The 12,614-nt window shown below is 45.3% G+C and overlaps 1 protein-coding gene across 16 annotated transcripts in view; it reads right to left on the bottom strand.

The window, feature by feature from the left end:
* The window catches only part of FARP1 (FERM, ARH/RhoGEF and pleckstrin domain protein 1), a 321,357-nt gene that overhangs the window by 85,747 nt on the left and 222,996 nt on the right, over window positions 1–12,614 (bottom strand). For all 16 annotated transcript variants that reach the window (XR_013534808.1, XR_013534712.1, XR_013534800.1 and 13 more), the window contains exons 4-5: window positions 6,023–6,065; window positions 2,990–3,068 (exon numbers count right to left, since the gene is read on the bottom strand). Coding sequence is in view for 12 of the 16 variants with exons in the window: in XM_078370486.1 (XP_078226612.1) it covers window positions 2,990–3,068; window positions 6,023–6,065 (122 nt within the window). In the remaining 4 variants the exon portion in view is untranslated. The remainder of the gene's footprint in view (window positions 1–2,989; window positions 3,069–6,022; window positions 6,066–12,614) is intronic.

Below are 12,614 nucleotides of genomic sequence, written 5' to 3'. Positions count from 1 at the left end.
CCAATAGCCCCTCATTCACCATCTGCCAAAGAAAAGCACCTGCCTGAAATCTCAATAGCCCATTGCTGCTTCTACAGGAATCTGAGATGACAGTCCTAACACATCGGCCCGGTGAGGTTCTCTAGGCCTTGCACCAAGTGGGGAGTGACAGAGAGATGATAAATACAGTAGGAATTTCAGATCAGTTTTATTCAACAACAAGCGAAAAGAATCGTCTCCTTGGAAGAGACTTCTTAAATGTCAGTTCACACTGGGTGCCAGAAAACAAAAACGACAAAAACCTGCTCCGTCCAGCTGAGCTCGTGTAACTTCAGGAATTGATGGGCACTGACGGAGAGCCTGGCAATGTACTGGGCACACACGGCTTGATGGTAACGAGCTGGAGTTTTAGCGCAAGAGCCAGAACAGGAGACAACTGCAAACCTCTAGGGATGATGATTCTCAAAAACTGAAAAGGTGCAAACCTATTTGCAAGACAGAATTTTTAATGAAAAAAAAAATGGGGAAATAAAGGATTTGTGCCTCCAACTTCCTGAGCAAGAAAGAGGCCTGGTGATTCACATGAGGAAAAGGCACGCTACTGACGCTACTTATTCCAAACACAACCACATTCCTCCAGCAGCTGAACTTGCCCCTAGATTGATTTCGGCATACAGAGCTCAGGGCAATGCAGGGTCCAACGGCAGGAAAAGCAGTCCCAGAAACCAAGACCCAGCAGCCCCAGCAAAAGGCTCTGCTGCCAGGCAGCTGGGTTGAGCAGCTCAGGCTGTCCCTCCTCTGCAGGTAGCTCCCAGAAGGCTGCTGGCTTCTGCCAATTCCTGGCTGCCTTTGGCTTCTTTGCCAATTTGAGGATTCTATGGATGCAGACGATTAGCAGTAACTTGTTCAGAACACACAAAGCAGTGGCAAGTCTTCGTCACCGTCTCCCTGGATGGCACATTCCTGTACCCGACCTCCTTCCTGCTGCCGCTGTGGTCACGGGATGCCTAACAGATATCTCAAACATGACCTGGCCAGAACCACCCCGACTCTCACTCCTCCCCCACAGTCCTCCACTCACCCCCGCGGTCCTCCACTCCCCTCCATCCTTCTCTCATTTTAGTAACTCCTAACACCATCTCCCCACAGTCGGTCAAGTGAAAAATCTAAGCACCCTCTCTCCTTCCCTCAGAGTCCACCTCCACCTCATCACCAAGACAGAGAGACTCTCTTCCAGTACCTGTTCCAAACACAACTACTCGCCTCCATTTCCACTGCTACCTATTGGTGGCTTATTTGCCACCATCATGGTGTGGACCTCTGTGGTTGCCTCCTCACAGGATGGCCCAGACTCTCCTTCTCTCCCCACCATCCACGTGGCAGCCAATCTTCCAAAACAACCTGTGCTAAGCCTCTCTCCCACTTCACCACGCCACTCCCAAGACTGCTGCCACGCTGGGCCTCCTTTATGTATTTGGATGATGGAGCTGATTCCCACCTTGGGCAGAGTACTGACTGCTCCATCTCTCTGGAAAGCTCTTTTTTAGTGAATCACTGACAGTTCTTCTCACTTCCTCGAGAGGCATCCCAGACCCACCAACTTGAAGTCATCACCCCGGCACCTCTATCACATCCTCCTACGTCAATTACCTTAAGAGTTTTTGCTGTTATCTGATATTATCTTGTTTATTTAATTGCTTTGTCTGTTTCCATGAGAGTATTCTGTCTTTTCATCACTGCATTCCCAGTGCCTAGAACAATGCTTGCACACAGGGCACACTTAACAAACATTGCTGACTAAATCAATATCTTCATCCCTTTGATAAATGACAATCAATGATGACCTAAGATGCTGCGCTCTATACTAAGAATAATGAGGAAGAATGTGATGGCCTCGGTCTTAAACAGTCACTGCTTGAAAACCATGTGTGGTAAGAACTAGGCTGGTCAGGTTAGTGTCCGCTGAAGAATGCTCTTGAAAAGGAATCATTTTATCTGCACATATTCCTGCCAGCTCTGCCCTCTTTTAGAACACTACCAGTCTTGCCTCAAATTATAAGATGAGGCTGGGCACAGTATATCCTGCACATAACCCCAGCACTTTTGGAGGCTGAGGCGGGTGGATCACTTGAGGTCGGGAGTTAGACACCCGTCTGGCCAACATGGTTAAACCCTGTCTCTACTAAAAATACAAAATTAGCCAGGCATGGTGTGCATGCTTGTAATCCCAGCTACTCAGGAGGCTGAGGCAGGAGAATCGCTTGAACCTGGGAGGCGGAGGTTGCAGTGAGCCGAGAGTGCGTCACTGCAGTCCAACCTGGGTGACAGAGAGAGACTGTTGCAAAAAAAAGAAAAAAAATATAATGCATAGAAGTTAAGATGTGATGATGGTGACAGTGATGACAATGATGCTGATGACAGTCACCATTTACAATGTCCCTACTGGATCCCAGCTACTCTAGTATAATTTTGCTTATCCTCAGGGCCACGCTGGCCAAGTGAGCCATTAGAGTCGTCACTGTAAGAGGGGAATTAATGGCAACACAAAGGTTAAAAAGTAGCTGGCCTGTCACAGCAAGTGGCAGGATGATGGTGGAAGTCAGGTCTGATTCAACAGTCACACTTCTGCCACTTGACCACACTTTCAGAAGAACTGACCCATGGCTGCAGCAAAGATAAACTCTGAGTTGACATGTTGGTTTCACAGAAGAGATTCACATCCAAAACAGTCCATGACGTGACATGTAAGATGGGAAATATGATATTCACAGGGGATAAGCCGAGGATTCGCTTCATATCACAACCTTAAAGAAACCAGGCTTTTGGGAAAACGGTCCGTCCCTCCATTTTTGAGAGCAGGGTTGGGAGAGAGGAAGGTTAGACTGTTCGGGACGGAACAGACACTGCTCAGCTAAACATGAAGAACGTGTTGGTGTCATCAGCTGAGCACATTCATTTTCTCCTCTCCTCTGTACCCTGTAGCAAAAAGTACAGTTTCTAAACCACTAACCTTGTGAGTTCTTCTTGGAGTTGTGTGTGGTCAGGCGGAAAGAATTTCACCACAAACCTAACAACAACATGCTTTGGCCCTAAAGAAGAAGAAAAAGAAGCAAAGCATTTATTGATTTGTGTTTCAAATGCCATTAAAGAAAAAGATTTTACAAATACAAATAATGCAGCTCATTCCAAGCTCCCAAGAGCATCTCTGCCAATCTCCAACTCACTCAAAAACTGGCCACGTTCAGCTACTAATTCACACTTCCATACTGGGGGAAAAGAGAGATTTGCTTGTAAAAAATACTATGACAAAAGTACTACAATGAGATAGTAAACTTTTTCTCTAGAGACTTAAATTCTACCTAGGTTTTTAAAAATAAAGTCATTTCTCTTCAAAAATGTGTCTCATTGGCTACTTTTACACCCAAATAATGAAAATGTACATCAGTTATCCAATGCATTAAATGTAAGTATTTATAAGATACAGTTGCTAAGGTGTTCATCAAATATGTTTCCAGCAGCTAGGTGTGCTTCTAAACTCTGGGGAGAAAATATATACAAGGCTGGGCGCGGTTGCTCACACCTGGAATCCCAGCACTTTGGGAGGCCGAGGCAGGTGGTTCACCTGAGGTCAGGAGTTCAAGACCAGCCTGGGCAACATGGTGAAACCCCGTCTCTACTAACAGTACAAAAAAATTAGCTAGGCGCAGTGGTGCGTGTCTGTATTCCCAGCCACTTGGGAGGCTGAGGCAGGAGAATCGCTTGAGCCCTGGAGGTGGGGGTTGCAGTGAGCCGAGATTGTATCACTGTACTGCAGCCTGGTGACAGAGCGAGATTTCGTCTCAAAAAAAAAAAAAGGAAAGGAAACATACATAAGACATGGCCCTGCTTGGTCTCAGCCAGCCTAGCTAAGGCCTTTGTAACTGTCTTATAAACCGTCTTACCAATGAGTTAAGACATAATCAGGAAGTAGACAGGGACTGAAGGGAGGGAGAGATTGAATAAGTTGAGTAACTTTCCAGAATTTAAAAAAAAAAAAAGAGAAAGAAAACAGAACAAACAGATTATAAAATAATCTGTGACCAGGAGCAGTGGCTCACACCTGTAATGCCAGCAATTCAGGAGGCTGAGGTGGGCAGATCACCTGAGTCCACGAGTTGGAGACCAGCCTGGCCAAGATGGCAAAACCCTGTCACTATTAAAAATACAAAAATCAGCCAGGCATGGTGGTGGGCACCTGTAACCCCAGCCACTCAGGAGGCTGAGGCATGAGAGTCACTTGAACTTGGGAAGCAGTGATTGCAGTGAGATGAGATGGTACCACTGTACTCCACGCTGGGCAACAGAGCAAGACTCCATCTCAAAAAATAATAATAATATCATCATCATCATCATCTGTGATTTGGGTCGGGGTTTTTTGTTTTGGTGTGTAAACTACAATGTAAGCCATCTTAAAAGGTCTGCCATTTGGAATGACAGCAATACATTTATGCTCTTTGAAACATAAGGTACTACAATGAAATCCAAATTTTAACAGCAGTGTTACAAAAGCAGAGCAATGTCTGTTTCACTTTTCATGATCATATACAAATAGTATTGTGTATTATTCCTGTGATCACATATTCAAGTTTAGAAAAAGGCAAAAATGACATAAAGATGTTGACAATATGTACAAAACTGGGAGAAAAAAAGGCATGAAAATTAAGGAACTCCTGCATGTTAATTCGGGAGCACAAAATAAGAGCAGCCAAACAAGGAAGATGAGAAGGCTGCGCACTTACTCTCCGCAAGTTTCACAGAGAGGCTAATCGGATCCTTAGAAAACTCGAAACCAAGAAGATGTAAGTACTCAATGCCAAGTGACAGCTTTGTCACACATGGCCTGCCACAGCATATGGAGGAGACAAACTGCACTAATGCTCCAGCTCTGACCTGACCACAGACAACTCTGTCTTCAGGTCCGTGCCAAAGATACACCTACCCACTGTTAGCAGTTCCCTTTGTGCAGGGGACAAATGTCAATCTTCTAGACTATGCTACCTTCGACCCCAACGTTAGTCGTTGCCTGCCAGCCATGCTCATGACACCCGGCAAATATTAAATGACGGCCACTTCATTGTCAGCATAAATAATTGCTTCATTTAAACTGCAGAAGATCAACATCAATTTCAAGTGCGCACAGGCCACGCGGACATGGTGCTGCGTGTTTATTACATCCCCATAAACTGCTGTAAGCGGCCCAGCGGGGTTTCTTAATCGAACATACAAACGATCCCACAGGCATTGTAAGCTTCATGTTCAACAAAAAGAACACAGTATTCTCAGAGTTTTGTCCAGACTCTACTGTGAAGGGCCATTTGGGATGACACTGGGACCAGAGCTTGATGCTGAATTTTAACTCAAAGCATAGAAAGGGGAAGAAGACACAATAAGAGAGACAAAAGCAAGCATTCCCTTTGTTCCTCCCCTATAGGTACCTTAATCTTTTCTTTCCAACACACAGTCTAAATGCATATATGTCAGGCTCCCTTCAGGGCTCTACTTGCTACTCAGAAACACATACACATACACACACACACACACACACACACACACACACACATTCCCACACACATACACATATGCACACACACATACACATACACACATGCCCACACACTTTTGACCACCCTTTTCCCCAAACATTACTTGCATTCTGATTTCACGGGCTTTGAAAAGGATCAAAAACCTAAAAACAGTTTTATGAATAAATGGCTCTACCTCTACCCTTCGAAAGTGACAGAAAGGAACAATGGCATAGACAAGACAAGCTCAATTATTCTGGGGTTTAAGATAATAGCAGGCTTCAGTTGTTAATCAAATGGTATTTTAAAACTGCAGAAGACACACATTTTAATAGTACATGGATTAGTGATGATGAAAAGCAATTATGGGGTAGAAGAATTTGTGTTTCTAGTGCTTCATGCCACAGGGCAAGAGACGTCTAGACATGAAGCCGTCTGGATTCAGATTTCACATCGCTATGAAATGTACGGCATATACTTACTTCTAATCTGCTTCACAATGGGTTTGAGGAGATCCAGCCACACCTAAAGGGAGAACAGAACAGATTGAGACCTAAGTTCTCAATGAAAGAGTGCAAGTGTTTTGAGATTTTGTTTAAAGCTGTTTCAAACCAAAATATTTGTGAGGAGATGAGAACGTCTGTTCCTTTTTTCTCCAGAATGTTGTATCTTACCTTCTCTACCACTTTTCCAGAACAGATCCTAATTTGCTAATATTATCCCTGAGCTCGAAAATTAAAATCTCTCCTAGACTCAGATATACATGGTTAACTAAGGATTTGTCTACTCTCATTTATACTTTTGTCCTACTTACCTATTTGGAAAATATTAATGATTTCATGTCTGACTACTAGCTGAGTGAAATACATACATTCCTTATTGAAACAGAATACACAGATGTGTGTGTCTAGAACAGCACATCTTTGAGGGATGTGGAAAAGGAATGAATATTTACAGACCGTCACCTCTGCACTATGCTACTGACCTCTCCAAACAAGCCAGGGGATTCGAGGTACCCAGGAATGACACCTGAGACTTGCAGAGGCTGCTTTGTCTAGGGCCCTCAGCTGGAGACTGAAATCATTGCTAGGACTGAAATCAGGCCTGTCGGCTTCAAAGTCCAGACTATCTTCACACATCTGCTTCTTGGCACACAGTTCGAGTAGCGAAGTTTTCCAGGAAGAGCCAAACCTGCTGTCCTTATTAATAAAATGTAAGTTGACCTTATTATCCCATTTCATGTGCTTTTTTTCTTTAACCTCCCCCTTGAATTTCCAGTCATTTGAAAAGGTTCCACAGAAGCTCATGTTTGCATATAGGACAAAACTAAGTTAATGTGCTTAATATAAAGAGGGTATATAAGTAATACGAAAACGAGAAACGGCCCTTTAGGAAACCATGCAGAGAACCACAGATCATTTACAAAGAGAAAATGCCAACAGCTAACAGAAAACTGTTGACACCCAGGAGTAATTTGCACTAGAAATGCAAATTAAAACAATTAAATACCATTTCCACTCATTAAATTTCCATCTCGATATAGCTGCACATACACTTACTTGGGTGTTTCTATTTTATAATATTCAAAGTTGACCAGGGTTCAGGGAAGCAGGCACTGTCTTACTGTGCTAATGGATGTATGGACCAGTACAATGTTTCTAGAGACTTATTAGAGAATAAGGAGCTAAGGCCTAAAAAGTATTTCCCGGCCATTTCACTTCAGGAAATTATGCATTTCTGCACACACGAGGAATACTAACTGCAGCATTTTTATAACAGTAAACGCTTTTACAGTAACCTAAATAGAATAATGTACATCAATGATACATTACCATGCAGGCATTACAAATAAAGAGACAGGAGCCCCAAGAGAGCCTAGGCCTTTATCGAGATTTCCATGGCAGAGCGAGGCAGGGTACACAGTTCAGGACTGGCTCGTTGGAATAACTGTGGCAGTCTCTGAATTACAGGGGATGCTTCAGGCAGAGGAACAATGCTCCCAGGGATGAGTGGGTCAGATAAAGGAGGCAACCCTGGATTGGCTTGCTTGTATGTCAAAGGTGGTACTCCCAGCTGGGACCTCCTTGCTCTAAAAACTGGCTAGCACTGGGAGCCACAGTCTCTTCTTAACCAGAAAGGTTTTTAAAAGATGTCACGATATGCAGAAAATTCTACATATATGCAATATGCATGGGAGGAGCAGAGGTAGGGAGCAAGTTTCCCTGAAAACAACGCTGTGCTGAGATCTGAAAGGGAAGGAAGGTAAGCAGAATACATGAAGACAGACAGTAAAAGCCCTGGTCCTAATGCCCAAGGGGGATGATCACCATAGCTGCAGAGCAGGGCCGCTGGGTCAGGAAGAGGCCTGACCCCGCCAAGGCCACATTGAAATGCTTTTCCTTCTCCTAAGATCAATGGGAAGGATCTTTCCCATGGAGCTGACATGATTGGTTCTGTATTTTTAAAAGATGAGTCTGACAGTATGAGAATAGGTTAGAAGGAGCAAGAATGGATGCAGGCTGAGCTGCTGGCAATTGTCCAGGCAAGACAGGATGATATTTTGGACCAGAATGGCAGAAGTAGAACTTGAGAAAGTAGGTGGATGCTAGAACAATTTAAGAGGTAAAAACCACTGGAACCCACTGAGGACCAAGGAAGGAAGGAAGGTGACAATAACCGGAATGACACTGAGATTTCAGCAGCAGGCATCTGGGCAGACACTGGTGCCATCTCCAGAGATAGGAAGCACTGCGGATGACTGAGACTGATGGGTTCTAGCCATGTTAAGTATCTGAGGTGCCCTTGGGTTGTACAGGAAGAGACAGTATACAGACAGTGACATACATTCATCTGGAGCTAAGAGGAGACGCCTGGGCAAGACTCCTCACATTTAGAAGTCGCCATCACCCTGACTCCATGGATGCTGATGGTCAGTGGAGAGTCTAAAGAATCAAAAATGTGTGAGTGTTGGCCAACACCTCCACCACGGACAGCCAGGCAGGAGCAGAGGAGACTAGAAGGAAAGGAGGGAGAGAGCTGTCATGGCCATCATGGGGTGACGGTGTTTCGCGAAGGAACAATACTGAGAACTGCTGAAAATTCACAGATGAGAACCGGTCCTTGATTTGGTGACTCAGAGGGTCACCTGACTCACTGATGGGTCTGAACGTCTGATGGGTGGGGAAGAGGATGAATAGCTTCATCAAGAAACTTGGCTGTGAAGCAAGAGGTACCAGAACGGGGGTAGATGGCTGGGGAATCAGAGAAGGGTACTTTTTACTTAATTATTTTGTTGTTGAGACAGAGTCTCACTCTGTCACCCAGAGAGGAGTGCAGTGGCGCAGCCTCAACTTCCCAGGCTCAGGCAATCCTCCCACCTCAGCCTCCCACTAAACAGCTCAGCTCTAAACAGCAGCTCTCCCACTGTGAGAGACATAGGGAGAGGCTAATGACAGACCCAGGGAGGTTCACATTTCTGCGTTAGGAAAGTAAGGAAATTCCTCTCTGACGCCTTCTGTTTCCCGCGCAAAGTCAGAAGGCTGGAGAATTGAGGAGGATGGAGAAGTTTCCAAACAATCATGCTGCCTGGGAGGGTGAGTTCACCAGAGAGCCCACAGGGAGCCTGCTGTCCTGGCCACTGAGCTCTCTCGCCACTGCCAGGTGGCCACAGAGCCAGCCTCAGCTTCTGCAAACTGCCCAGGGCGAATCAACAATGCTTTGGCAATGTGGTTGCCTAGTTTATGAATTGTTTTTAAACATGTCTCCTCTGTTTCTGTCATTTCTGTGGAAAGCATCAAATACACACACCGATTTGAGCCAAGGGAGCATGTGGTTTCATAACACGTGGGGCTGGGAGTGTAAGATGGGCCAGGGTAACTCAGTCTGTTCAGCAGCTCCACAGCAGGAGCACTGCAAGGTGTCGATCACATCCCAAGCCAACGGGGCTGGGTGAGGACGCATGGCCTGCAAGGACCTGTTTTCCAGCCAGACTGATATCTGCAGAGCTGAGGCAGAGAGTCTGGAGCATGTAGGACTTACACCATTATAAATGGATGAGCTGGGAGCAGCAAGAGGAAAGAAAGAGGTTGCCTCTCAACTGCAGTGAAAGCACTGGCCTTTGCTATACAGGAGGGGGGTATGGGGAGGCAAGCAGAGCCAGACCATGTCATCCTGGGCGAGTCACTTGTTCCCACATCCTAAGCACACAGAAACCAGTTCCAGATGAGTCAAAAGGTAACAAAGACACCATAAGCTTTCTTTCCCTGCCAATGGATCTCTAGAGGGTCAGATTTGTTATGACCTCTTTAACCCCAAACCTCTATCCCTTCAACCAAACCGCACCTCCCTTCTCCCTGAAATCCATGCTGCTGGTCTCTTAACCACATTCCACAGGGCCTGACTGGAAAAGCATCTGGTTGAAATGAATAGACCTCTAGAGAAATCTCATTCCCCATCAGTAGGATTCAAAGCTGCACCTGCCGACTGAATCCAGGCGCTTTTGCCAGAGTTTGAAGGCCTACTGTATTTATCAGTTTGCTGAGGCTGCCATAACGAACCACAGACTGGATGGCCTCAACTACAGAAATTTATTCCCTCACTGTTCTGGAGGCTGAAGGTGCCAACAGCTGTGGGTTCTCCTAGAGCCTCCTCTTCCTGGCTTCCAGATGATGCCACCTCACTGTACCCTCACCGGGTCCCTTCCTCTGTGGGAGCATTTCCAGGTCTGTGTCCAAGTGGCCTCTTTTAAGGAGCCAACCCCACACCAAGGGCCTTGTTTTAACTTAATTACCTCTTTAGAGACTTAAGCTGGGCACTCATGCCTATAATCCCAGCACTTTGAGAGACCGAGGTGAGTGGATCACCTGAGGTCAGGTCAGGAGTTTGAGACCAGCTGGGCCAACAGGGTGAAACCCCATCTCTACTAAAAGTACAAAAATTAGGCGGGCATGGTGTCATATGCCTGTAATCCCAGCTACTCCAGAGGCCGAGGCAGGAGAATTGCTTAAACCCAGGAGACGGAGGTTGCAGTGAGCCAAGACCATGCCACTGCACTCCAGCCTGGGCGACAGAGGGAGACTCCAAAAAAAAAAAAAGAGAGAGAGAGAGAAAGAAGCAATCTCTGAGTACACTCACATTCTGAGGGATTCAGGGTTAGGGTTTCAACACACAAGTTTTGGAAGGGACAAAATTCAGCCTGTAGCACTGTTCTTCCACAATTCAGCAGTAATACCACCTTTGAGCCCATCTTGCTACATTTCAGTCAGGCACCTGTTCTCCTCCAATGCTGTTTGTCTCTGATCCCTGTTAACGCTACTTTCCCTGTCTGGAACACATGTGTGTGCTTTGCACTGAAATACAGTCTGAGAAACGCATCACTAGGCAATCTAGACATTGCATGAGCATCATCACAGAGTGAACTTACAGACACCTAGATGGCATGGCCTACCCCTCACCCAGGCCAGGTACAGCCTACTGTCAGGCACAAACCTGCACAGCCCATTACATGCTGAATAATGAAGGCAATTCCAACCTGTGCATCCTAAACACAGAAAAGGTGCAGTGAAGATGCAGGATTATAGTCCCATGGGACCACCGCCGTACATGCAGTCTGCTGTCCACAATGTCAGTATGTGGCGCGTGGCTATACTCGCAGGTGAGAGGAGGCTGACGGCGATGTATCAAAGGCAGGACAAGAGGAATCAATATCCCCAAAGTTCGTCTCTTTCTCAGAGCATCCTTTTTTCTCCCTGTTATTTTGGCGAGTGATGTTTTAGATGGATTTCATAAGCCATGGGAACGTTTAAGGTGTTTTAGAAAGGGTCTTATTAAGTGATAATCAGTTCTTTGACATTAGAAAAGGGGCAGGGAAGGAACTAGTATTTCTTGAGCACCCAATGTGTGCCAGGCACTGGGCAAGTGCTTCATGTCGTAAATACCTATACACTTAATAACAATTGTAAAATACATGCTGAGGAAACTGACGAGACTGCAGGGAGAAACGGTCATGCGCCACATACTGACATTTCTGTCGAGAACATGTGCAGGGAGCTGCGGTGGCTCCGGCCCCTTGTCCTGGTGCTTGAGGAGGCGAGGCTACGGGCTCGAGAACATGTGCATAATACAACAGTGGTATTATATTAGAGTCTTGTATTTTTGCTGTACCTTTTTTAGTTTAGAAACACAAATACCATTATAACTCCCTACTGCATTCAGTACAGTAATATACTATAGAGACGGCAGTATAGCCTAGGTGTGCAGTAAGCAACAACATCTAGGTTTGTGTAAGTCCACTCTGTGATGTTTGCACGATGAAACTGCCTAAAAACGCATTTCTCAGAACACAGAGCCATCGCTGAGGGACGCGTGACTGTAGGCAAATCAACAATTATAATTACAGACACTTTAATATCTCTTTCTCCATAATGCACAGGCAGAAAATAAATAATAGATTTGAAACACTATCAGCCATAACCTCATTGACATATACTGAATATTCTACCGAACACAGGACATACTGCCTTTTCAAGTACACATCCAAAACTTACGGAAATAAGTCTATTCTGCACCACAAAACAAGTATCAGGAAACGACTCTGAAAGCTTCCCGTCACACAAACTACTATTTCTGACCACTGTGGGATTAAATTGTAAAGGAACATCTGAGGAATTCGTGAAAAATCCCCCATAGATTTGAAAACTAAATACCATACTTTTAAATAAAGAAGAAACCCAGGGAAAATGAGAAGTATTGAAAATGAAAACAATTTGTGGATGCCACACAAAAAAATCAAACTTTGTGGGATACCATGAAAAATCCTATTAATTTTTAAAAAAGAATCTATTGGCTAAGCACGGTGGCTCACACCTGCAATCCCAGCACTTTGGGAGACCAAGTGGTCAGGAGATCATGAGATCAGGAGATTGACACCATCCTGGCTAGCATGGTGAAATCCCGTCTCTACAAAAAATACAAAAAAATTAGCTGGGCATGGTGGCAGGCGACTATAATCCCAGTTACTCAGGAGGCTGAGGCAGGAGAATTGCTTGAACCCAGGAGGTGGAGGGTGCAGTGAGC

This window comes from Callithrix jacchus, chromosome 1, assembly GCF_049354715.1.
Source record: "Callithrix jacchus isolate 240 chromosome 1, calJac240_pri, whole genome shotgun sequence".
Lineage (NCBI taxonomy): Eukaryota > Metazoa > Chordata > Mammalia > Primates > Cebidae > Callithrix > Callithrix jacchus.
Note: the sequence above shows the minus strand (reverse complement) of the source record. Positions and strands in the feature narration are given on the sequence as shown.